Genomic DNA, 23,892 nt, shown 5'->3' with positions numbered 1-23,892 from the left:
ATATACCATCACAAAAATTTCTGGGTGATTTGCACACTTGGTAAAAAAGAAGCCTATTGTCTTCGGGTTTCAGTCAGCAAGGTCACATTGAAAGAAGAAACATTGCTTTGCATAGAAGTGTAGTTCAAGACCCTGATCAAAGTTCATTGAGTTGGAGAGGCCTATTGATTTAGGGATTATTGTGATTTAAAGAGAAATGGATTCTGCAGAATAGCATTTGTTTTGCTCCTTGACCAAATGTTGTGGATGACTAATTGCACTTAGGGTAGTAAAGAAACCATACATTCAGAGATCATAAGGTCTGAGATGATGGTCATGATAAGTCTGTTTAAAAACAAATAATGGTTTGTGCATTGTCACTTTTAGGTTAAGTCCCAGTCATTGAGACTTATTGTCAGTTATATCCAGATTAAAGTATACCATACTAGTGTCTGTACACAGAGGACTACAAAACATAGGTCAGGCTTTTCACAGTTCTTTTATAAATGCTTAATCAGCAGCCTTAAAGTTTATATCATTTTAAAAATCGGACTCCTACGTAGCATGTGTATATTCAGTGTTTAACTTTATTATCTTTTCATCAGAATATTACATTTTGACTATTAATAAAAAAAGCAATATATAATAAAATGATAAAATTTTCAAAATGTAAACATCGTTTTTTTAATAAAATGTTTGTGGCACTAATTATTTCAGATTTATCACTTGACATATCAGTACCAGCATTCTCATGCAGTCATATACTCCTGTTATGTGGAAAATTTAGATGCATGTAACAGTGTTTGGTTGCTAATAATTCTAACTTGGTAATATATTCTTATTTGCAGACAAAATCAGCAACAGTTTCAACAGATAGTACAATCACATCTTCAGGAACCATTCCTTCAGTTTCAACCACTGAATCAACAACAGCAGCAACAACAACCACGACAACAATAGCAACAACTACACGACCCCCTCTGATTGGAGAAAACTGTACTGTTAACACCAGCTGTAATTGGACTAACAGTGGATGTCAAAACGGCAAATGTCAATGCATCAGTGGCACTTTTAAAGTAAACAACACAGCATGCATCAAAGGTACTTTATGTGGAACTTATTTCATGAATAAAGGGAATACCTACAATAATAATTTTCATTCATTTAAATCTTCAGAAAGGAATATATATCTCCATGTATAAAAAAAAAAAATCTGTGTCATATGTCACAGTGACTTGATAGGTTCCCACCAGAAAAAAATATCCATCAGTAGCCAAAATTTGTAGGTAACCAAAACTTGTCTCTTGTTTATAATGGTAAAGGAGAAAAGATAGTTGCATATAATGATTATTACATTAAATTTAGAAACCATTTTGGGAAAATCAGCAACTGAGTGGCTACTTTGGTTTTAACTATCAGAAACATAGCAGATTACGATTTACAGTACTTTTAAGGTGTAGAACAAAATCATGCTTTGGTATACATAAGGAGTAAGTATGATGTAATGCAGTAATCAGAGTTGCTTTTGTACCATGTTATACTACAGTGTTTGTGAACATATCATATGTACCATGGTATACCACATTTATATCAGGGACCAACAATTTAATGTTCTGAGACAGGGGCCTGTTTTTCAAGAACTGCGAAAATATCTATCTGATTTAAAGCAAAATAATTCCTTGTCACACCCATTATATTATTTAAAGATTTTTTTTTACCTTGAGACAGATGAAAATATAATCTCAGCTCAAGAGAAAATTGCAGCCCCCCAACCCCAAAATTAAATGGTCAGTACCTTATAGTAGATACATTTACTATATGTATGTTAATTTTTGTATAAGTTGTAATCCAAAAACTGTATGTAAAATAAGTTGATTAAGCTTACATTAGAGCGGTCACATGGTAAAACACATTTTGCTGATATTAGAGAGCTTGGTCATAAGAATGGGAAGTTTTTTACACCAAAGCTTACAATTTACTAGCTATACTTTTAATATAATATGCAGGGAAACTGAGTGGGATGCCAATGCTCATCCAAGATATTTATCAAAGAGGGCCAGTAAACATAAAACACAATGACACAACAAATGAGAAAATATATAGTGTACTAGGGAAAAAAGTAAAATTCAAGCAGAAAACACGTGCTCTTGTTTAAATCTTAGGATGATTTGCTGTCAAACAATGAAATACATGTCCTTAACACATTAACAAATGCTAGAAAATAACTACATGATGTTTATGTTTGTTTTTTAATCTGATATTTTCCCCAAAGTTTGGATTTGAACCACATATCTTTGACAACATCACATTTGGGTACCATGTCGGTATACATGACACATGTCAAACATGTGATTAATGGATAATGAATTGTATTTGTAAGATTCAAAATATATTTGTGACAAGTACAATTTTATTTGGGAAATAATTTGTCATGTAATATTCAAATACGCTTATATCTCTTCAGCTATTAGAGCTGCTATAGTAACTCACTGTTCTGCCTATCTGATGGAGTCACTACTGCAGCCGATTTGAGGGCTGACTACCAAAGCCTGATGCTGCTGCAGCTGCAGCCAAATGATAATGTTTTATCTGATGATTTAGGGATATGGACCAATTGTTTTAGTTTCTTTCTGTATAATAGATTGATTTATAGACTAAAACTATAAATATATAAAAGCTGTAACTACCTTTTATCTGTGTGAGTTTGTTTATCCTGCTGACATCCACAAGACTGGTATTAAAATCCATGAATAGAACACAGAACACTATTGTTAAGCCCTAAAATGTATCTCTCAGTCTTTTATACAAAGTTAATGGTCAAATATGTACATGTAATTATTTTATAATGTCACATCTTCTTAAGTTACTCTTCGTGGTATTTACAGAAGCAGTTTTATGCTTTATACACAAGCAGACATCACAATGTTTACACATGATGGACACCTCATGCCATCCTTTTTCATTAGAACACTGTTTGCATCACCCTGGTCTTTCGGCTTCTGTGGGCCAATGTGCATCTCCACAGTTATCAATTACAGATGGTGCCTTTCTCATTATTGAGCCTCAAAATGCCCCAATCATCTGCTGTGCAGCAGCAATACAAAAATCCATTTGTCGATTTTTTATAAAAAAAACATTTGACAGCAAGTTTGTCGTTAGGTGACCATGAGTCCTGCATATTTATTAATGTATTTGCTAAAGCCTCATGAAAACAGAATGAAAATAGTTGATTCCACCATAACATAGCTTTGTGGCAGGTGGAGTACTGCATTTTTTTCTGATAAGCCAGGTCAACCCCAAAGATTTATTTATTATGCAGGTCTGAGACATCAACCCCAAACATTATTTATTATACATCTCTGAGACAGTCCCAGCTGGCACTAACTGGTAGGTGCCATTGTTTTGTCTTCTGTGCACCATCTTGCTCTCACTTGGGTCACAACCTGTTGAAAGATAATGGACATTTGTTTTTGGTCAATCGATGCTTCATCACATAAATTGCATTTTGTCATCTTCACACTGTTTTGTTCATTAATTTGGCAGATTTTATTGCATATGGCATTCCCTTTCAGTTCATTCATATTGTACAGAGGCAATAAATTTGTTCTTTTCTTAGAGACTCAAACAGTGCACGGCTTGGAGAAAAAGTTCTCCATGTATACTACATGTGATTTACCACATATTTTCTCAGTAAGATCTATGACAACGTGGACATAAAGGCCCTCTTCTTTCATGTGTCCAGCCTGGTCCTCTTCTCTTCCTGTGTACACCTGGAACTGTTGTACATAACCATTGTGTGGGTCTGCTCATTTCCAGACTATTCCAAATTTAGTTGGCTTTGCTGGCAAAATATTGCTTGAAGGATAATCTACATTTTACAGGTAATCATCTTGTCTTCCAGACTGCTTTTTATGACCCTTGTCATTTGTAAGACATGTTTTTGAAGCTTTGTCAATAACTTGTTCTCTGTCATGTCAAGCTGGCATCTTGGTGGATTCTGCCTTGTGTCATTTACATGATAATACTTGACAACTTTTCAAAACATACTCTGGTCATACTTTTGAGAATACTTGGTATCTGGAAGGACAGTTTAGATTGCCAAGCTAGGATATTGGTTGAAAGTGCCAGAATTGACATAATCAACTGTATTTCTGGAAAGGCCAGCATTTTGTTGATTGTTGGTGGGTTGCCAGTGCGAATTAGTCTTTTCTTCCATACACCTTGCTGCATAGCCATTAGTTTATGCTACACTTGCTTCAGTCAACAACATGAGAAAAATTTAAAGAAAAAATAAATCTCTTTCTTCCCCTATCTAAAATGAAAGTTGGACCAACACTTTTGGTAACTCTATATCGTTTAGAGCACATGGATCTCTTGTCCAAACTTCACTGTCTTCATCATTGAATACTATTGTTAAGTTTCACTGTCAACACTTATTAATTCAACAGTGTCAAGTTGTCAAACCTGAAAATTTGGATTTTAAATCAGTAGCGTAAGCAAAAGCCATTGTTTGCACTGTCAGCTACATATGTGAGTAATAACTTACATATGGTGCAGAGTTACAAAAAATGCCAGGATTTAGTAGAACATTGATTTGTTAACAGTATTTTGATTGAGTAATTGTCCTTTTACTTCCCATTAATGACCAATAAGACATTTTGTACTTTGATTGGTTAAATGTTCTTTTACTTCCCATTACTGACCAGTAAGACTGATTGTAACATGGACATACAGAGTGGATCTATCGGTCACTAAAGACTAGAGAGCATAACCGGCATGTGGATATATCAGCTAAAATGGTGGATTGCAGTGTTTTTTTACATGTGGACAAATCAGGTGACTCACTAGTCAGTTGCATACTGCATAATCCAACACTTTGCCACCTATGGTCAATGATACTGGCAGCAAAATCAACAAGAATAATGATTTCATGACCCCGTGTTGAAGATTTTGTTGAGTAATTTTAGACTGGTAGCTTGTCTAGATGGTCGTGTTAGCATTTGTCTGCTCCAAGCATTTGATACTTTTGTTTACTACATGTACCTACAGTTTGTTACCCAGAACGGCAAAGAAACTTTGCTGACAATTGCATTGCATTAGTTGGTTGGGACATGACAGCACAATCTTTTGTAGGTTGGTTGGCATCAGTTGGCACTTTCATAAGGATACCTTGTACATCCAGATGAATATGCTGAGCAAACACTGACATGGACAAAAGTCAGGACTGTCCCAAAGCAGGACCAAGTGTTTTGCTCACACAGAAGAGACAGCAAGTACTTTTCACCTCGCCAAGCAGCTTTTTCTGCCAATCAGTTAGCTGGCTGTCTTTTTCTACTTTTGTAACTCAAAACTGCCTTGGACATCCATTCAGACCAGTTCAGCCTCTTGGTAAACAGCTTGGTAGCAATCTTACCATTATTGGCGATTGGCTCCTGTAGTGTCCCGTGGAAGTGTTCTGCATTCTGTTCTCCAAGCACCAGAACTGGCAGTGGCAAGGATTTGTCCAAGTTCTATGGTCTTTTCCCTTCAGAATAGTCTTGCGTTCTATGTGTAGGTGTTTGCAGAACTGCATCTCATTTGTCAATCTTTGTATCCATCCATTGATTCTTCCATCAACTCATCAGCTTGAGTAGGATTTGGTTTGAAGCATTGGGGAGGTGGAGTTTTTCATATAGTGCCCAGACAGAACTTATTACTTTGAAACGTTGTGATAATGTCGTCAGCTTTTGCATGGTTCCAAGGTGGTTGGTATCTCTGGAGAAGATGGACACATTGCATTGAAACTTTCTGGTTGTTAATTACACAACTCTGATGATACTCAAGTTTCTAAATATTAAGTTAGAGCATCCACCACAGTTGCAGGAGGTTGCGGGTTCAAACCCCAGAGGAGTCATACCAAAGACTTTTCAAAAATGATACTAACAGCTGCTTCACTTGGCGCTGAGCATTTAGAAGCTAGTGTTAGGACAGATTGGCCTGAAACATGATGCGCCAGTGCCTGACATCACTATAAACTGTCACACTGCAGACATCGTAGTGATATGACTGAAAAATAGTTAAAACTACGTTAAAAATCCAAATGACACACACACACACACACTCTGAACATTCGGTTGGACCTCTAATGTGGCTGATGAATCTCAGTAGTAAACAGTCTGTTGTCCTTTTTCTCATGTTTGTTGTGCACTATGTTACTACCAGATAGGAGATATGGATCTCATACTGTCTTTTCCATAAGAGTGACACAGACAAGGAGGAATGTTCCCATTGCATATCCTGTCAAGGTAAATCTTACAGTGATTCCAGGGATAAGTTTTTTGACAGCAGTCTCTTCAACTAACAACCACTGAGACTTTTAAGCACTCTTAATCAATTCACTTCAATATCTTTAATTGAAAGTTGCTATGTTGTAGACTTATGTTTTTATACATTCGACCCAGGGCTTGCAAGTATATGGCAATGTGTCCCTCAGGCTATCAATATTTTTTGTTCTAAAATTCCTTAGTGTGACAAAAAGGTTAGAGCAATATAGGCATTCTCCACATGCATCTGGAGCTTATTGACAATGTAATTTTGGGAGGATATGGGAACACTTTGTTCCCTGCCCTTGGGACCTTTGGTAGAACACTATATTATTATGTTAAATGTTACATATAGGATAATGGTTCTGCAATTATCCATTAGTAATCACTTTCAGATTAACTTTTAGAAAAATAAAGTTGCTAATTTTGAGATAGGCACCATATAAATAATAATTTGAAATGTGTCTTTTGCCTTGTATTAAAATAAATGTCTAAAGCTTCTCGACTGAATAACAATTTATTTTCATAAATTTGATGAAATGATTTGTAATTATGATTTCAATTTAATTAAATATATTTTAGCATCGTAAACAAGAGTCATCATCATTGTTTGTCATCATCGTCCTCAGTAATCAGTTATTGTTTTGGAGTATCATAAAACAAGAAATTTTTGTAATTAACCTAATTTATTTATTGTCCATAAGTAGAGTATGTGTACATGCTTAATGGGTTTAGCTTAGAAGGACACTCATAAGGTGTTTTCAAGACCTCGTTTACTTGAGTTAGACATAAGGGGCAGAGAAACACCTTGATTCACAATGAAAACTTTGTCACAAGTTTATGCAAACACATTTCATCCCCTGATCCCAGTTATACCTGTTACTATGGTGTTTGAATGTTCAGTTTATCAGTTTCCCATGACATGCATTTTTTCCACACCTGTCACTGTATTTCTGCGAATGAAATTTATGTGCCAAGATTTTTCAGTGACTGCCACATCAGCGATTAAATGTGCTGAAACATTGGTATGGAAAGAAGATTGCTACGCCCAAGTGTAAAATGAAAATATTGCTAATTAATATATTAAGTAAATGTAAAAATGAGATTTCGGCAATTGAGCAAACTAATAAATCCTTTTGATGTGGAAAAATTATTATCAATATCAGGTAGAAGGTATGAGTATATAAAAAAAATTCCATGTAAGTTAAACAACAATGCTGCTAATTATTCCATGAAGTAATATACTGGCACTTGAGTAAACTAAACTAATCCCTTTAAATTGCAATACTGATTTTCAAAACAATTGAGATAACAACTATTGTGTTTGTACATATCTGAAGGAGGTACAAGTTAGATAGTAAAAATGTACAGCACAACAATATTGCTTGTAATGGATGTCTTAAATAAATATCGTGGCAAGATTCTGACAGTGGAACCAAATAGCTAATCCTTTTAATGTGCTATAATTAGAATTATCATAATACCAACTGCAGTCACCTACAAATTAAATGTTGCTTACTGTAAATCTTTCTTTGAGTTTCATTTAATTGAGTGTAAAGTTATATTATTTCATTCTTTCTTTTCAGTTCTAAATCATTGTTACTTCCCTTCTTTTTGCCTTCTTAAGATTTAAATTTATCTTTTGATTTTCATTACATTTATTATTTGTCACCAATGTGCCCATTGCGGAAATGACAATTAACAGAAATGATGGATATGGAGTTGCCTGTCACAGAAATGCCTGATGCAGAAATGCTAGGCACAGAAAAACATGCATATAGAAATTTCTTGATAGGGAAAACTTAACTGAAACAAAGACAGACAAATACTAAAACACATGATAAGGGATTTGTTGGATCAGATTTTCTGGTGGCACTACCTACCAGGAGACGTAGCTGACATTAATCCTTCAGGTGACCATGTGACTGGTCTTGCCTTTATTCAGAATGTCATTGGTTCAGGACAGTTTTCATAAGGGTGCTGTTTCAGCTTGGAATTTAGTTGCTAGGAAAGTAAGAACAATTCCAAAAGCTAAAGAATTTTTGCTTAGTATGTGATGTTGTCTTTCTTGATATGTTAGCATTTTATTTTGAACTGAAATATATTAGATGAAATTAGGTAAGTAATGTGTTTTCATGCATTATTGTACAAAAGAGTGTGATTACTTTGCTGTGCAATTTAAGGTGTAGCCTGATATTGTATGTCTGGATTTCGTTTTCTTGGGCTTCAAGTTTTCATTCACTTGTCTGTTTCTGGACACTGAATGAAACTTTTTTACATTTTTGGACAGCAAAAAGCAATATTTTGCCATATGAAAATAAAAATTGTGTTTGTATGTGTAAACCTTTTACTCATATTGTTAGATCAGATTCAATTATAGCATGTAAAATTAACTAAGCCTCAACAGCAGGATATGTTGTCATAGTTTTTATGATGCTAATCCTTTATTTCAGAGCAAAGTATATCACCTAGGACACTAGGATTTGCACTAAGATTGGAACAATTTGATTCTGGTCAAATGTTATCTTGTGTTCAATGGTGTGTACAAATGATCTATGTTTGTTGTCTTCTGTTTATGTTTCAGTTCCTCGTTTTCAAATGACTGTCCTTTCTGACAATGAGACATCTGTGATGATTAATTGGAGTACATTTTTACCAGAAGTACAACACCTCATTTTAAATGGCACAATACAACTTTGGGTAACTGCACAAGGACTAGATGTGAGCCAGCTGGGGAATTGCACAACAAATAAGTTGTTTTCCTTTGCCACTTGTACAGACCTATCACCGGGAGCACAATTTAATGTTTCTGTCAACATGTATCATACCAAGGGTTATTTCCATGTCCAGAAATATAAGATATTCATAAAACGTAAGTGTCTTTTTAATTGCACAGTTAGGCATTGTATTAAATTATTTCATACCTGTGGTACTTATAGATTTTCGGACTGAGATATCATAAATTATTCTGTGTTATTTGACTGAAATCTGTGAATTCTTTTTGTTTTGGGTCATCTATATGAATGAATGCAAAATATAAACAAATTATTCTTGCGTGTACTTTTACCAGATGTTAATAAGTGTTGCAGTTTGTGTGACGTGTGTACATAGTAACGAGTGAAAGGATAATTAATCATTCTATCTTCATACTTATTCCAACAAATGCATCTTGGTATGAATATGTTTAAAAGACATGATTCTTTGGTACAAAATATCATGAGAGAATAAAAAATCTAAGCATAACAAATATCTTTTTCTGTGAAAAATTTAACTAAAAAATGAGACTATGAGATGATCTAAAATCAGAGATTATTTCTTTCAGACTTGATATATCATGTTTGTAGTATGAACCATTGTAATCACCTTTTGATGCGAACACTTTAAAACTCATTAATTTTCATGGAATACCAATTTTTATGGATTTCATTATTGCCCTGAACCATAAATTTAAAGACCCAACAAAAAACTACCCACATACATTGAAGAATCCCCCAGCCCAATTTGTTTTACCATGCATTTTATTACTTGTGGTGAAAAAAGCTTATTCATGAATCAGAATCATTTCTGTAATATGGTAAAAGAATATTAACTTTAAATGTGTTTGTAACCCTTTAACACATTAACTCTTAGCAACAACTTAACAGGGCAGGAGGTAGTAGCCTACTGCCGAGCTCTGTAGTGTCATGGTCATGCATCATACACTAAAGTGGGTGGTATTATAGAAAGGTAGACAGATGTTGCACTACAAAATACAGAATAAAAAACCTTATTGTTTGAACCCGACATTTTTCTACCGAAAATTCGCTCTTGATCGGAAACCGATTTTGTGTCCGGATTTTAGGCATTTTGGTCTCGGATCTAAGGCAAACTGGTATGAACTACAAACAGACAGATGTTCCTTTGCAAAAAGTAGGATAAGATGGGCATTTGGAATAAAGAGTGGTCTCGATACAAAAATAATGACTCCGTTTACCAAAAAAAAAAGAACTCCAGTTTTTACCCTTCTGCTCATGTGCGAGTCAAATAGCCAATGATGTTTCTAACACAACCAGGCAGTATGTTATTGAAAGATCACCGGGGATTTGGTGTTTTCGGATCTGTTCAGAAATAGCTTGCAAAATGTGTTTCCTACTCTATTTTCAGGCAAAAATGACATAAACCTCCAGGGGTTAATGTGTTAAAAAGAATTAGAAGGCATTTGATGTTGTTTCAATGCAGACATATGTAAATATTTGTACAACAATCTATAGCTGTAATTTAAGGTCACTCCCTTCAATCATAGTTGTGAGGATAGAGAAAAATGATAATAAGCTTATGTTATTCAAGCACTTTTACTACCGAAAATGAAAGAAAGAACAAGAAATGATACTGTAAATGAAATTAGCTTCAATACTTATTCAAACTGATTTTTTGTTCAAGCAAAACAGTTGTCCAGAAATGTAATCCTCTTGAAAGCATATCTTCTTTTATCCTTGCAATTTTAATTCCAGCAAACAACAATGACTGTTAAATACTAAAACTATTGCTTGAAGCAAATTGCTAATGAAACACTGTGTATATACACTAATTACCGCATAGTACTGAAACCATTGAATCAGTGTCAAATCAATCAAGTTGTCTGGTACACACAAATGTCTGACAGGTAAATTATCTTGAAAGTTTTAATTAAATGGGCAGCATTCTCAAAGTTTGATCTTAACACATTTTTATGTGAGGCACAATTATCCAGTCAGTGTAAATTTGCTTGATCGATGAGGTTCTAAGTAAAATCTAGTTGTTGAAGCAGTTTGATACATGAAGCAGGTTCAAACAAAGAGTGATTCCATTGTTTTTCAGTTTAGTTAGCATTTTCCAACTTTGATGAGTTCTAAACACATGTTGACACTACTTGCAATTGCATTGAGCAAGGGGCAGCTGGTCACTTGTTTGGTTTGATTCGGAATAATGACATTGTCCAACCAAAAGGGATCTGTGTTGAATTGTACCAGTCTTTGACAGCTTTGGGGTAATTTCTCATTGTCTGGCAGAGTCACATGAGTTCTTAGAAGAATCAAGCTATTTCCTGTTCGATGGGTTAGGTAGGGTGGGTTCTTTTATGATGTGGGATATTTTCAAATTCTTACATAAGAGTAGTAGCAAAAGGTGTTTCCACCTCTTATGTTTGTATATAAGTACATGGAGCTGGACAATTTTGCTCAGTCTTGTTTCTTATGTTCTTGTAACATCAGTCTTCAAATATACATAAATTTATGTTTTAATATCATTTAAGAGGAAAGATTTTTTTAGAATATCCCTTGGAACTACAAAGTGCTCATTGGACTAAGATATTTTTGGGGAATTATTCAAATTTTCAAAGGAGTTCAAGACAATGCCATTTTGATACATCAGGACTGTTAGCAGATTCAAAATTCAGAACATTTATTTCTTTTGGACTTTAATAGAACATTTTTTGATTATATTGGGTTCAGTTCAAATCTATAAGTTCCCTTTTTAATTTTTATTTTATAAGTTTGATAATTAAATTAATTGTTATGTTGTACAAAACTTGTTGGATTTGCAATTTTCTGTTACTTAAGTTTATGACCATGGTGTTGTAACAAACCATTGAAGCAGATGTTTTTTGTAGTCATTGTTTTGTTCCTTGGTATTAGTTTTTTGGATTATTATTATTAGTAGAGTTTACTTTGACAGACAAAACCAGGAATTTAAGTACCCCAAAATGTCTTTTTTTAAAATATAAAACCATGAAAATTGAGACCCACATAAATAAACAATGGTACTGTTAATCTGAAAAACTCCTGAGGCAAAATCTGAAAACTCAACTGTGAGTTCCATGTTTTGTAAGTACGTCTTAGCGCCACTACCTTTACCAATTATCCAATACAGTAAAAGTGTACTTTCACCTTGGCATGGTCAGCAACCTTAAATACAGACAAGTGGACTGAAAGAGAGTGAAATTTGTATACATGTACATATACTATTGCAAAGAAAACAAGCATATGGGTGAATTGAAAGGAGAAAAAAAATGCAATCAATTTGACAAAAATTATTTAATTTGTGAACAAAATGAAAGCAAGAATGTCAGCAGCATTTATAATCTGTTGAAATTGAGATTGAAAGAGAGGAGGAAACGTGTTAGAAACATGACATATTCTGACAAAATCGGTTCTGCTTATTGCTGCAATTAGCCTTAAGTGAATGTGCAAAATTAATCATATTCCAGTGTGAAACATCCCTTTTTAACTACTGTATATACTTATAAACTGACCACCCAAACTGAACATGTTAAACATTAAAAAGTGCACGATCCACACATAAGCTGATCCATAAGTCAAGCCATATTGAAAATCTTGTTAATGCTATGTCATCTGAATGGACGGTCATCATCACTTGCTACTTTTCCAACTATGCCTACTAATTTCTTTCTATTTGAAATCCATTCACGATGACCATCAGAAAAATCTTGTTGTCACTGCTGCTGTTTTATGCATGGTGGAATTAACTTGGGTTTTTTGTAAAGAACATTACTTGCAATGTATAACTGCATCTTTCTGAAAATGGTGCCAATCTGACCACCAAAATATGTGCAGTTTTGTGAGCAAGTTTTGAAAACTGGACCCAAATTGTATTGGAGCCAAGTCTAGGTCACTGCTACCAGTTTTGAATTCGATTGAGCTTATGACACAGTGACTTGTACATGTGTTTGTGAATTTCAGTAAAACTTTATATTTCATTACAGTGTTACAAAAAAGTTGATGGCACATTGACAATGATTGAAAGGTCAGCAGACTTGACTTGTATTTTTGCTGTACTGGCTTGTGAGCATTGTAACACAAACAAATATGACTTGTATTTTTATCAGACCGAATTTATGGATGCATCAGATGAATACCCATTACCTTGAATGATGCCATTGAAATAACTTCAAATATTGAATTCATATATTAACCAAATTAGCATGCAGGTATATTTTGACAAGGTCTTTGATTTTCTATCCATGATATAATTTGACAAAACTAATCAATGGTATGTTTGAGTTTCTTGACCATGTAAGAGATAATTTAAATACTCTGAAGAAGAATAAAGGACATGGAATCAGGTCTTGGAAATTCTAATCAGTAGAGCATTAGTCCATTAAATGGGTTCTTCATTGCTGATTGAGTCAAACTTTCCCATTATGACTGTGTGCTTTTTATTACTGAGTTTACACATTCGGTGTTGTACCTTGAACTTGCCCAGTGGATTTTTACCCACCTTTCATTGTCTCAGCCCCTTAGTGGAAAAAGTATTGATAATGAACCTCTGACAGCCCAGTTAAAGGACATAACAGCACATTCACAGATGTGCATTCAGTGGTTCTGTATAAAAATGCTTTCTTACTAATATTTTTCTCATTGACTTCATCCTAAACCATTGATCATATATTTTCAAAACAAGTCAGTTGGTAGTTACTGATAAACAGTTATGCTTCTTTTGTGTACTGAGTTACTCTATTTGTTTTTTCTAAGTTACTGTATTTTCTTATTTTTGCTACATATTTCCATCTGTATTTTTTTTTAAGGACCTGCACAACCTGGACCTATCAATCAAAGTGAAAAACATTTTACTGCTCCTAATGTCAGCTTGTCTTGGAATGCATCTGTCGGACTGGTTGACAACTATTCAGTCATTGTTAAAGATTCTGATGGAAAGATTGTGGCAAATGAAACATCATGTTACAACCAGTCCTATATATTAATAACAAGTCTTCGACATTACCAAAACTACACAATTCAACTTGTGGCCAATAGATTCAACAAGACTAGTGAGCCGAGAAATGACTCCTTCTCAACTATTATCATGCGTAAGTATTTACACTGTCTCTAATTCTGGTTTATATTTGTACTTGATTCTTAGATTCAAAACATGTTTTATGTGACAAAGGCAGTACAAGGAGAGCATTGTTTCTGCTGTATTCTCGGTCATAGATATTGAAATACAGTGGTCACACCTCTGTCTATTCATCCAGTGTCCACCTGAGTGTTGTTAAAAATACATTTTTAAGTTAAGCCTCACATTTTTCCAGGGTTGAAACACAAGTCAGTGTCACAGGTGCAGTAATATTGTTTAAATTATGGGATGTATAATATTGCAATGAAATTATTGATCCAGAAAAATGTAAAATGTGCAGAGGCATGTGATTCAACCAATCACTTTGTACATGGAGTATCATCGGAAGATAGCTCAAATGACCATAGGTCAAGTCATAGGGTGCTACTTGCGTAACACATGAGTTTAACAAATATTTTGTTATAAAGCCATTTATATTCACACATTCCCATTATTTGGAACGTATGGCATATAATTAGCAAAAATTGATCATGTCTATGTTCTACTTGTGTTACATTTTTTATGATTCAGAGAATGTTTTCACTTTAGTTATGTCCACTTTATTTTAATATTACTGGTTGTAGTGGTTGGTATAATACATGCTGTAAACATCATAGATGTACTGGCTTGTATTTATACCTGCATGATCAAGTGCGTTACATTCACCTTACAATATACTTTAGGCTGCTCGATCTATTAAAAATGTATTATTCCAGGTTACTCTGTGATGATGGAGCTAGGTTTGGTTGAAATTTGTACGATATGAAGGAATTAAATATTCCTCAGCTAGATTGTAATTGTAGCAGTTAAATGCCGTCAGAAGACAGGAAGTGGGGTATGATTCATAATTGACTGGTTGCTGACTAAAGTATATGCCAGTGTGGTAATATAATCACATTTACACAAATTAAACTAAATATTGTTAATATGAAATTTAGTCATAGTTTAATCAAAGTTTAATCAGTTCATACTGTTGAATGCTGTGCACCTTAAATGTCATCAGTTGCACTTGTACAGTAGCCAGGTACTGAAATGGGTCAAGAAAAGAGGACATCAGGCCTGTCAAAACAATAATGGCATGTAGAATTCACACACACTCAAATTTTTTTTTAATCCTCTACCAATTTAAAAACAAAAAGCACCAAGGATATAAAAGAACGCATGAGACTTAATAGTCATTTCATTGATCAGTTTATAATGTTTAACATGATTGTCAACAGGTTGTCACAAGCACTTTAAACATGAATGTAAACCAAATTAGGGTACATGATACTAACTGCCATTGTAATCCGTCATGCCTTGGATGAATGGAGTTATTGTCTCAGGTTATAATACTGGTAAGTGATGATCCAGATTTGATTATCATTATTAAAGATTGGTGATAGTGATGATAATGATGAGAACATGTTTTCTTTATCATTTTATACCACAACATTTGATATTTCTTTTGCTGTAGTACAGTGAGCAATGTTCAGTTGACTCAGTGTGGTTTTTCTGAAGGTAAAAATTAGTGCCAGCTAAATCTATGATGTGTCAAACATTATTAAAATGCATTGTCTTGCTTTTTTGTTGTTGTTGTTGTTGTTGGGTTTAAAGTCATTTTTCAGCACAAGATATGCTATACATGGTGGCCAGTATAACTGGTGGAGGAAGAAGGACCCTGGAAAACTGTGGGAAGAACCACTGACCCACAAGAAGCTACTGTCATGCTTTCTCACATACCCATGTTAGCCAAGCCTGAGACTCGAACCCATGCAGACAGAGGTGAGGTGGCAGTGATGTAGAACAGTGAGCGCTTTAGAGCACCTGGCCACTCTGGGCCCCTCATTGTCTTGGTAAATTCTAGCTAGACCATGGAGATAGATTTCAGGGATGTCATGATAATCCAGATAAGTATAAATACTGGATGTGAACTTTCACATACGAGAACATACATCGATATTTCAAGAGTGATGACAATGAAGAAGGATATGATGCAATAGACTGTACTCCATTGACAAGGCAGATCTTTAAATATTCCCTTTAAGGGCCATCTACATAATTGAAGAGATATACTGTACTTTAAATATTGCCAGTTTTTCATTCAGTGTTCAGAATATATGATTGTTACATTATGAAAACAGAGCAAAATTATCAAGATTTTAAAATGCATTATATCACCTGCACATTATATCACAGAAATACATTTGTCCCCCTTATTCTGAATTGAAAATTGGGGTGCACATTATACATCGGTGTACATGATGCACACCAAGATATGGTTAATTCAGCTCTCTTGTGAGTCTTTCTGCTTTTGTTCCACAAATGGGGTGAACATCTTGGTATTTTATTTTATTCTTTTTGCCCCTTCACAATACATTACTCTTTAAGAAAACAAGTCTTCAGACTTGCATTTTTCCATTATATTGTTCCTTATGAATCATTTAACTCACCTTGTCCGTATCGACATTTGTGCTCTATTTATGTGTAAGTATATTGTACACCACCTTTGGTTTAGTTCTATCATGTTTGGTTATTAACTCAGGTTCTTAACTCTAGCTTCATATAGCCTTCATTAAATATATTTTCCTTATTATTTGCAATTGGAACCTACTGGTATTTTGTTAATTTTTATAGCCCTAGCTATTGTTAAGCCAGGTTGACTTGTTTTTTTTTTATAAATATTTGTTTGAGTTTATAGTAGCTTCCTTGTAGCAGTTAACCTCATGTAAACAACCCAAGCAAGGTGACTTCTCATTGAAAGTGTTTTTAGCATAGTTCATGCATTACTTAATGCATATATCCTGTTCTCAGAACAAGATAAAGCAACTATGTCGAAGCAAGACATGGGTAAGTGTCATCTCAGGAAATTGCCCTTGGGCCATACAGCCAGTGAATGGACTGATGGTTGTTCATTATATAGTCTTTGTTTAGACAGGATTTGGGATCTCTCTGAGAGTGATGCATATATAAAGTGAGGAAAAATGTATCATCATCTTCTTTAGAGTTTTCTGGATTTTCATTCAAAGAAATATTACCTTTAGGGAGCAGCAGCACCATTTAATTTTCACTAGGTAAGAGAGTGAGTCAAGCGTGCCCAACAGGGAGGAGCAGTACCCTATATTTTCCACTAGGGCAGAGAGCCGATCCCTTTGTGTCTTCTATCTCCTCCTATCTGTCGATAAAGGCGGTAAAGGAGGAAGAAGTCTGGTCTTTTGACAAAGCAGGAAATGAGGTATACCATCTTTTGCCCAGTGCTCTTCCTCTACAGGTTTCTGTAGGTGCCAAGCTAAAACCTCTTTAGAGAGGCTTGGTTGAGTGTAACGGTCAATGGCTTTGTCCTTTCTATTATGAAAGGTGGATACTGGCTTCTGTTTTGGGACCTTCCTACTCCAGTAAGATCACCTATGTGCTTCCACCAGTTTAATCTGGTGTAATTAAAGAAAGAGTTGGATTCCCTTCTTCAGAAGGATGCAAGAGAGAGGATGTTAAATGACCATTCTATATCCTTCTACTCCTGTGACCAAATGAGGGGGAAAGGTTCAGTTACTTATCAACCAATCCTCCCTAAACACATGTTCTGCAGGAGGAATCTTTGTAAATAGAGATCCTAGCCTCAGTCAGGAATGCCATGGCAACTATGTTATCTTCATTCTTCAGGATGTGTACCTTCACACTCCTATCTTTCCTCCACACAGGAAAATATCTCCAGTTTGCTTTGTGATGTCTTCCAATTTCAAGCTCTCTCATTTGGCCTTGCTTCAATACCCAGGAACATTTATCATGCTTATTTGAGTAGTAGTCACTATATATTCCAATCTTTCAATATTTTGACAATTGGTTGATCCATAATGGCAGTCTAGAGCCCCACTAACAAGATCTGTCTTGCTGTTGGTACATAGTAACCAGGTTGGGTCTTTTAGATGACATAGAGAAATCAGAACATACTCCATCTCAAGGTTTTGTCTATGTAGGGATGAATTTCCTCATGAACAGAGGATTAGTCTGTGTCCCAGTGGAAGAGTAGACAAGTTCTTGACCCAGTTGGAGCCACTAAGAGCCAAGACCATGTTGTCAGCTCTTATTTTTATTTTTCTGCTTTGGATATTGAACTCTGGAATGGACCTGGTGCCCTTGGCAGACTTGAACTCTATTCAGTTTCTCCATGTAGTCAACTGGAAACTACAGAGACCCACTGAATGTTCAGATTTGTATAGGCTCGAGTACACATCTGGAGCTGGAAGGATTGATTTTTCAGGGTTTGTGGTCCCAAGAAGAATCTGTCTGCCACATCAGCAGTTGGAAATCCGGGTTATGTACTTAGCCTTTCAAGGATGCATCAACAAAATAAAAGGGTTGTCTCCTTCAATAACATGGTGGTGGTAGCATACATTAGCTGACAAGGATCCATACTTGCCTCTTCTCTCCTTATGGAGATTAGGAACCTCCTTTGTGGGTCAGCCTTGGAAGTGATTTCCTTCTGAATTCCAGGCAATAAAGGATATTTTGGAGGACAGTATGTCGAGAAAGAGAATCAAGGAAAGTGTACATAGGCTAAGGAAAGGAATTTAACCCCCTCCCCCAAAAGAACTAGTTTACTTATAATAGCGTTTTAACATGAAATTTCTTGTCAAGTGATATTTAGTGATACACAGTCCCTGTATAACATTAATCTTAACCCAGAATATAATTTTATTATTGTTTGCAAACTTGCCATATCTGATTGTCTCGTTTGTGATATTAATTGTCATTTGACCATGTATTTTATTGTTGTCAGTGTGAATACTGTACATTTTAATACATCTTGACCCTGTGAGAAAAGTGTGTGTGTGCGTACATGTATGCATGTGTGTGTGTGTGTGTGCATGCGCATGCATGTGTGTTGGATTTTTAACATAACTTTTAAAAAAATTTAGTCATATCACTACGATCTCTGCAGTGGGGCAGTTTATAATGTCTAGCACTGGGGCTTCTTGCCGCAGACATGTAGCATGATGGCCCACCCAGTCATATTATCCTGACACCAGGCTGAGCAGTCATAACACTAACCTGTTAATGCTGAATGCCTAGCAAAGCAGCTGTTAGTACCATTTTTTATAAGTCTTTGAAATGGGCCAGCTGGGGTTTTAACCCGTGACCTCCTGCATCCGAGGTGGATACTCTAATGACTAGGACACCAGAGCAGTCTGCAAGAAAAGAATTCAGCTGAACATAGCATCAAGAATATATTATTATTATTATTATTATTATTATTATCATTATTCATTGGTGTCTCAGTCTTGGGAGACCATGCGAGTAGCGCCCTTGTACTTTCGTCTGTCTCTGGGGTTTCCGCATCATCTGCTGTGGCTGTGCAGGCCTATGCATGAGTGACAGTCCCTATTGCAGTAGGTGCAGATGTATTGGGAAGTCTGAGATGCTGGGGTTACTGCCACACTCTTCTTTCTTTCACATTTCTCTGCTACCAGCTGACCTCTCCTCACATCGGTGACTGCTGTGCCCTTGTGGACCTTCAGTCTCCAGGTGCCTTGATCCTCAGCCTGCACTTTCCAGCCATTGAGTGAAATGTCGCTTGCCTACATGTCCCTCGTGCACACATCCTTGAAATGGAGTAATGGGCAGCCAACTTTTCTGGTGCCAGTGGCCAGCTGTCCATATAGGATGTCCTTTGGCAGCCCCCTATCCTCCATGCATTGGACGTGTTCCAGCCATTGAAGGCGGCATTTGCTGAGAAGGGAGTTGATGCTGGGGATATTTGTATGCTGCAGGATTGCGCTGTGTGGGGCGTGGTCTTGCCAGTTGATTTTCAGGATGTGTTTTAGGCACCGTATATGGAAGGAGTTGAGCCAGCACTCTTGCCTCATGTAGGTGCTCCAGGTCTCACTTCCATGTAGAAGGGTGCTGAGAATGCAGGCCTGGTAGACTTGGATCTTGGTGTGCTCTGTCAGCATGTTGTTTCCCACACCCTCTTCATTAGTCGGGCCATGATGGTGTTTGCCTTCCCAAGCCTTTTGTCCAGCTCAACATCGAGCGAGAGAGTGTTGCTGATGGTTGACCCCAGGTAAGTAAAGTTGTTGACTGCTTCCAGGGTGACACAATCAATTTTGATGGATAGGGCAGTGGTGTAATCTTGCATGCTGATGTTTTGTCTTTTTCAGGCTGATGGTGAGTCCGAAATGCTTGCAGGCATCAGTGAAATGGTCTATTATTATATGTACATTTTAAAAGTCTTAGTCATGGAGATTTATACCTTTTGATAAAATATAAGATAGGAAGAAAACTTTGGATTTAACACATGTCAGAGACACCAGTTTTCTTGGCAAATGATATTTACATACCCATTACTTGGATTCTTTGGGATATTCCTGGCTATGAAACCAATTGTACCTTCATAATGGGGCCAACAGACCATTTCCTTATTTTAGTAATGCAAAATTCAGAAAAACAATAGGCATGAAAATTTGATGGGCTAAATAATTTTAATATAGCTCTTGAAATAAGACAGATGCCATATATAAATTGGCCCCATAGTGGTTCCATTAAGAAATGAGTCAGTTTAGCTGTATCTGTTAATCTTCTGTGGGCCTTCCAGAAATATCCCTAATTCTGCAGAGACAGGCTTACATTATTTATTTTTGCTAATAGAAACTGTACTAAATTTATATGAAAGATGATTTTTTGTTACAGCCCCATATTCTCCAAGCAATGTTAATGTGCTGGAAACAAGCCTCACCAACAGTAGTTTGAATTTGACGTGGACAAAACCAAGTGACTTTAATGGACCACGTGAGGGATACGTTGTCTGTACGTTGGAGAGGATTTATCCTGATGAGACTGCTAACAATAAAAGCTGTAATGCAACTTCTGAAGAGTGGTATCAAATAAATTCACTGACAACAGGTTTGTAATGTAAAGCTATGTTTACTTCTGCCCCAGTTTTAACAGGCATTAGTATATTGGAATCACATTCCAATCCATTTGTCCAGCATAGTTATTCAGAATATACCAATGTTAATTTAATTATTTGTAGAATTTTCCAGGGACCATAGTTTCCAACTTAGGACTAGTTTTTAATTGTAAAACAATTTCCTGACATTAATATATTTTTGATTACCCAATAAGAAATATAAAATTCAAGTTTAAACTTTTACTAATGCAGAATTATGGATATTTATATTAAGTTGTGTTATATGTACAAACAACAAACTTCAAATGTTTAGTCAGCAAATGGCGTCAATCTGATGTCCAGTAAGACCACCAGATCAAGTATCTTGAGAATCTTATTGCTGCTCAACCTGAAAAAAACACTCATAATTCACAAGAAGACTCCTTATGATGTCTAATTGGTCCATATGAAAATGGTGCTGTATGAACATTCAATATAGCTGCCATCTTGAATGTCACATCTACTCATATCATCTTAAGACTCTTATCCCTACTGATCTTGAATGGGTGATCATATCAACATGGGATGTTTACTAAAAGGCTTCTTGATGATGCCTAGTTGGTCCTAAATAGAAACGGTGTGCATCTGATATCCAATATGGCCACTATGGCAGCCATCTTAAGAGTGTACTCTAGTGTTATTCCTATCAACATGGGGTTTTCGTCAGAAGATCTTATAATGTCTTGTTGGTCCTGAATTAAAATGGTGCTGCTCTTGCTTTCACTAATGTTAAATGGAAAGTCATTTTGACATTGGGATTTTATCAGAAGTGTTCTTATGATGTCGAGTTGGTCCAAAATGAAAATAATACAAATTGATTCTCATATGGTCACAGTGGTTGCCATCATGAAAACAGTATCATCTTACTCTTTCCAAATTTATGTTTATATCAACATGGTGTTTTCATTAGTACTGTAGTTCTTGTTTGGGCTTAACACTATTTTTCAGTGCATGATATGCTATTTATAGCATTCAGTATAACTGTTGAAGGAAGAACATGGGAAAACCACATTAAGAACAACAACCCATGCAAAGCTTTTGGCAGCTTTCTCACATACCCATATTGGCTGAGCCTGAGACTTGAATCCATGCAGACAGAGGTGAGATGGCAGTGGTCAGTAATGGTGAGCGCTTTAGACCACTTGGCCACCTAGGGCCCCTTCACCAATAGACTTCTTATGATATCTACATGGCCATACATGACAATGGTGCCAATCTAATAGCCACTATGTCCACCACAGCAGCTAATTTAAAAATCTTATTATTGCTGATCCTTGATGGTTTGAACACTCAGCAGTGAAAAGGAACAAATGGTTTTATCTTGAAATTCCTGGAAATTCTTTTAGCCTAATTGAGCATCAGTCACTTCGAAAGACTCTTGTTTCTCTTGGTAAATTTGACAAATGATGCATGATATTCAACTAATAGTAAATTATTTCCAGAGCAACTTTAAAAAAAAATACTCTGAAACAATGTTACCTCCATACCTATCTACCTCTATAGCTAGTTAATTGCTGACATCTATATCTTGAAAACTCGAGAGGAATTTTTTCATGAGCTGTATTAATTTAATTACAACCATGTGCCGTAAAATTCTCTCCTACATATATATTATTGAGACTACCTTTAGTAATCTAATTTACTTAGTTATCATTTTCACCAGTTAATCTGATAATTAAATGGAATGCACAATGAAATGAGTAAGCAAACAGGTAGAGGCATATAAAAGGGTATTACACTGTGCAAATTAGGACAGTGACTGTGTGTGTTCTTTGTTGTACAGATTGATATGAACAGAGCAGCATAGTTTACAGTGTAAGACATAGTTATCAGAGTGTAAGACAGTTCTCAGATTGTAAGAGTTCTCAGAGTGTAAGACATAATTCTCAGAATGTAAGACAGTTCTCAGAATATAAGCATAAGCATTTCCTGCCAATCTATTTCCTTGTGTCTTTGGATTTGTTTGTGCACAAGCAAAGAGGAAAACAAGGTAAAGAAAGAATACAGGTATTTGTGATATTTTGACAAAGATTGTTGAGTTATTTCCATGTTAGATTTGGGGGAGGGCCATAATTTCTCATTTGCAAGAGTTTTTGGGCACATTTTCTAAATGAATATTTTTATTTCATTACTTCAGGGACAATATTAAACATAAATATATTTAATTTCCCCTAAGATATACTGTAAGTATGGGTTGATTAATATTATTATTAGCATATTTCATCCAATTTTTAAAGGCATCTAAATACTGATGTGGTTTTGGCTGTGTTTATTTGGTAGCATTCAGTCTTGCCATTTAGTGGAGTTATAGCCTATGACTGAAAAACACATTAAAGGAGACTAGAAATCAAAATTTTCCTTTTACGTATGTAACTCTCTACAGATTTTAATTCGACTGCAATGTTTATAAATTAAATATTGTAAGCGGGTAGTGATTATATTGCGTGGAAGATACCATGATTCCGTAAATTGCCAAGTTTTTCCGAGTTCTGATGAGACGACAGATCATGTGGTACTGTGACGCTATACTAGCCAGTCCTCAAATACAAACATAAACATTGGCGAGCGAGGCAGACAGGAGACCACATTTGGGTTGCACATTCAAAAGTTGAATCTGCAATGTGATATAATAGTTTATGTACTGTACTGGTAAGTGCTAAAAGAAATTTGTTAGGCACAGGCCCTGGGCTGGTGACTTAAATAAACTAAAGTCCTGAATGAAATTCCACAAGCCCGGACAGTTCATACCTGTCAACTGTCAAGCAGGGAGAAAAACCTCCCGATTTTGGGGGTATTTCCTCTTCTACCTCCCGATCT

At 35.6% G+C, this 23,892-nt stretch overlaps 2 protein-coding genes across 8 annotated transcripts in view; both read left to right on the top strand.

The window, feature by feature from the left end:
- Positions 1-23,892, top strand: part of LOC149786436 (tyrosine-protein phosphatase 10D-like) — a 405,711-nt gene that overhangs the window by 214,167 nt on the left and 167,652 nt on the right. The window lies entirely within an intron of this gene.
- The window catches only part of LOC149786437 (fibronectin type III domain-containing protein 1-like), an 81,384-nt gene that overhangs the window by 43,992 nt on the left and 13,500 nt on the right, over positions 1-23,892 (top strand). For all 3 annotated transcript variants that reach the window (XM_089978208.1, XM_089978207.1, XM_089978206.1), the window contains exons 3-6: positions 828-1,080; positions 8,866-9,153; positions 13,843-14,124; positions 20,817-21,029. In XM_089978208.1, the coding sequence (XP_089834334.1) occupies positions 828-1,080; positions 8,866-9,153; positions 13,843-14,124; positions 20,817-21,029 (1,036 nt within the window). The remainder of the gene's footprint in view (positions 1-827; positions 1,081-8,865; positions 9,154-13,842; positions 14,125-20,816; positions 21,030-23,892) is intronic.

The sequence above is a fragment of the Sinohyriopsis cumingii genome, chromosome 12, assembly GCF_028554795.1.
Source record: "Sinohyriopsis cumingii isolate HCF-2022 chromosome 12, ASM2855479v2, whole genome shotgun sequence".
NCBI classification, from domain to species: Eukaryota; Metazoa; Mollusca; class Bivalvia; order Unionida; family Unionidae; genus Sinohyriopsis; species Sinohyriopsis cumingii.
Note: the sequence above shows the minus strand (reverse complement) of the source record. Positions and strands in the feature narration are given on the sequence as shown.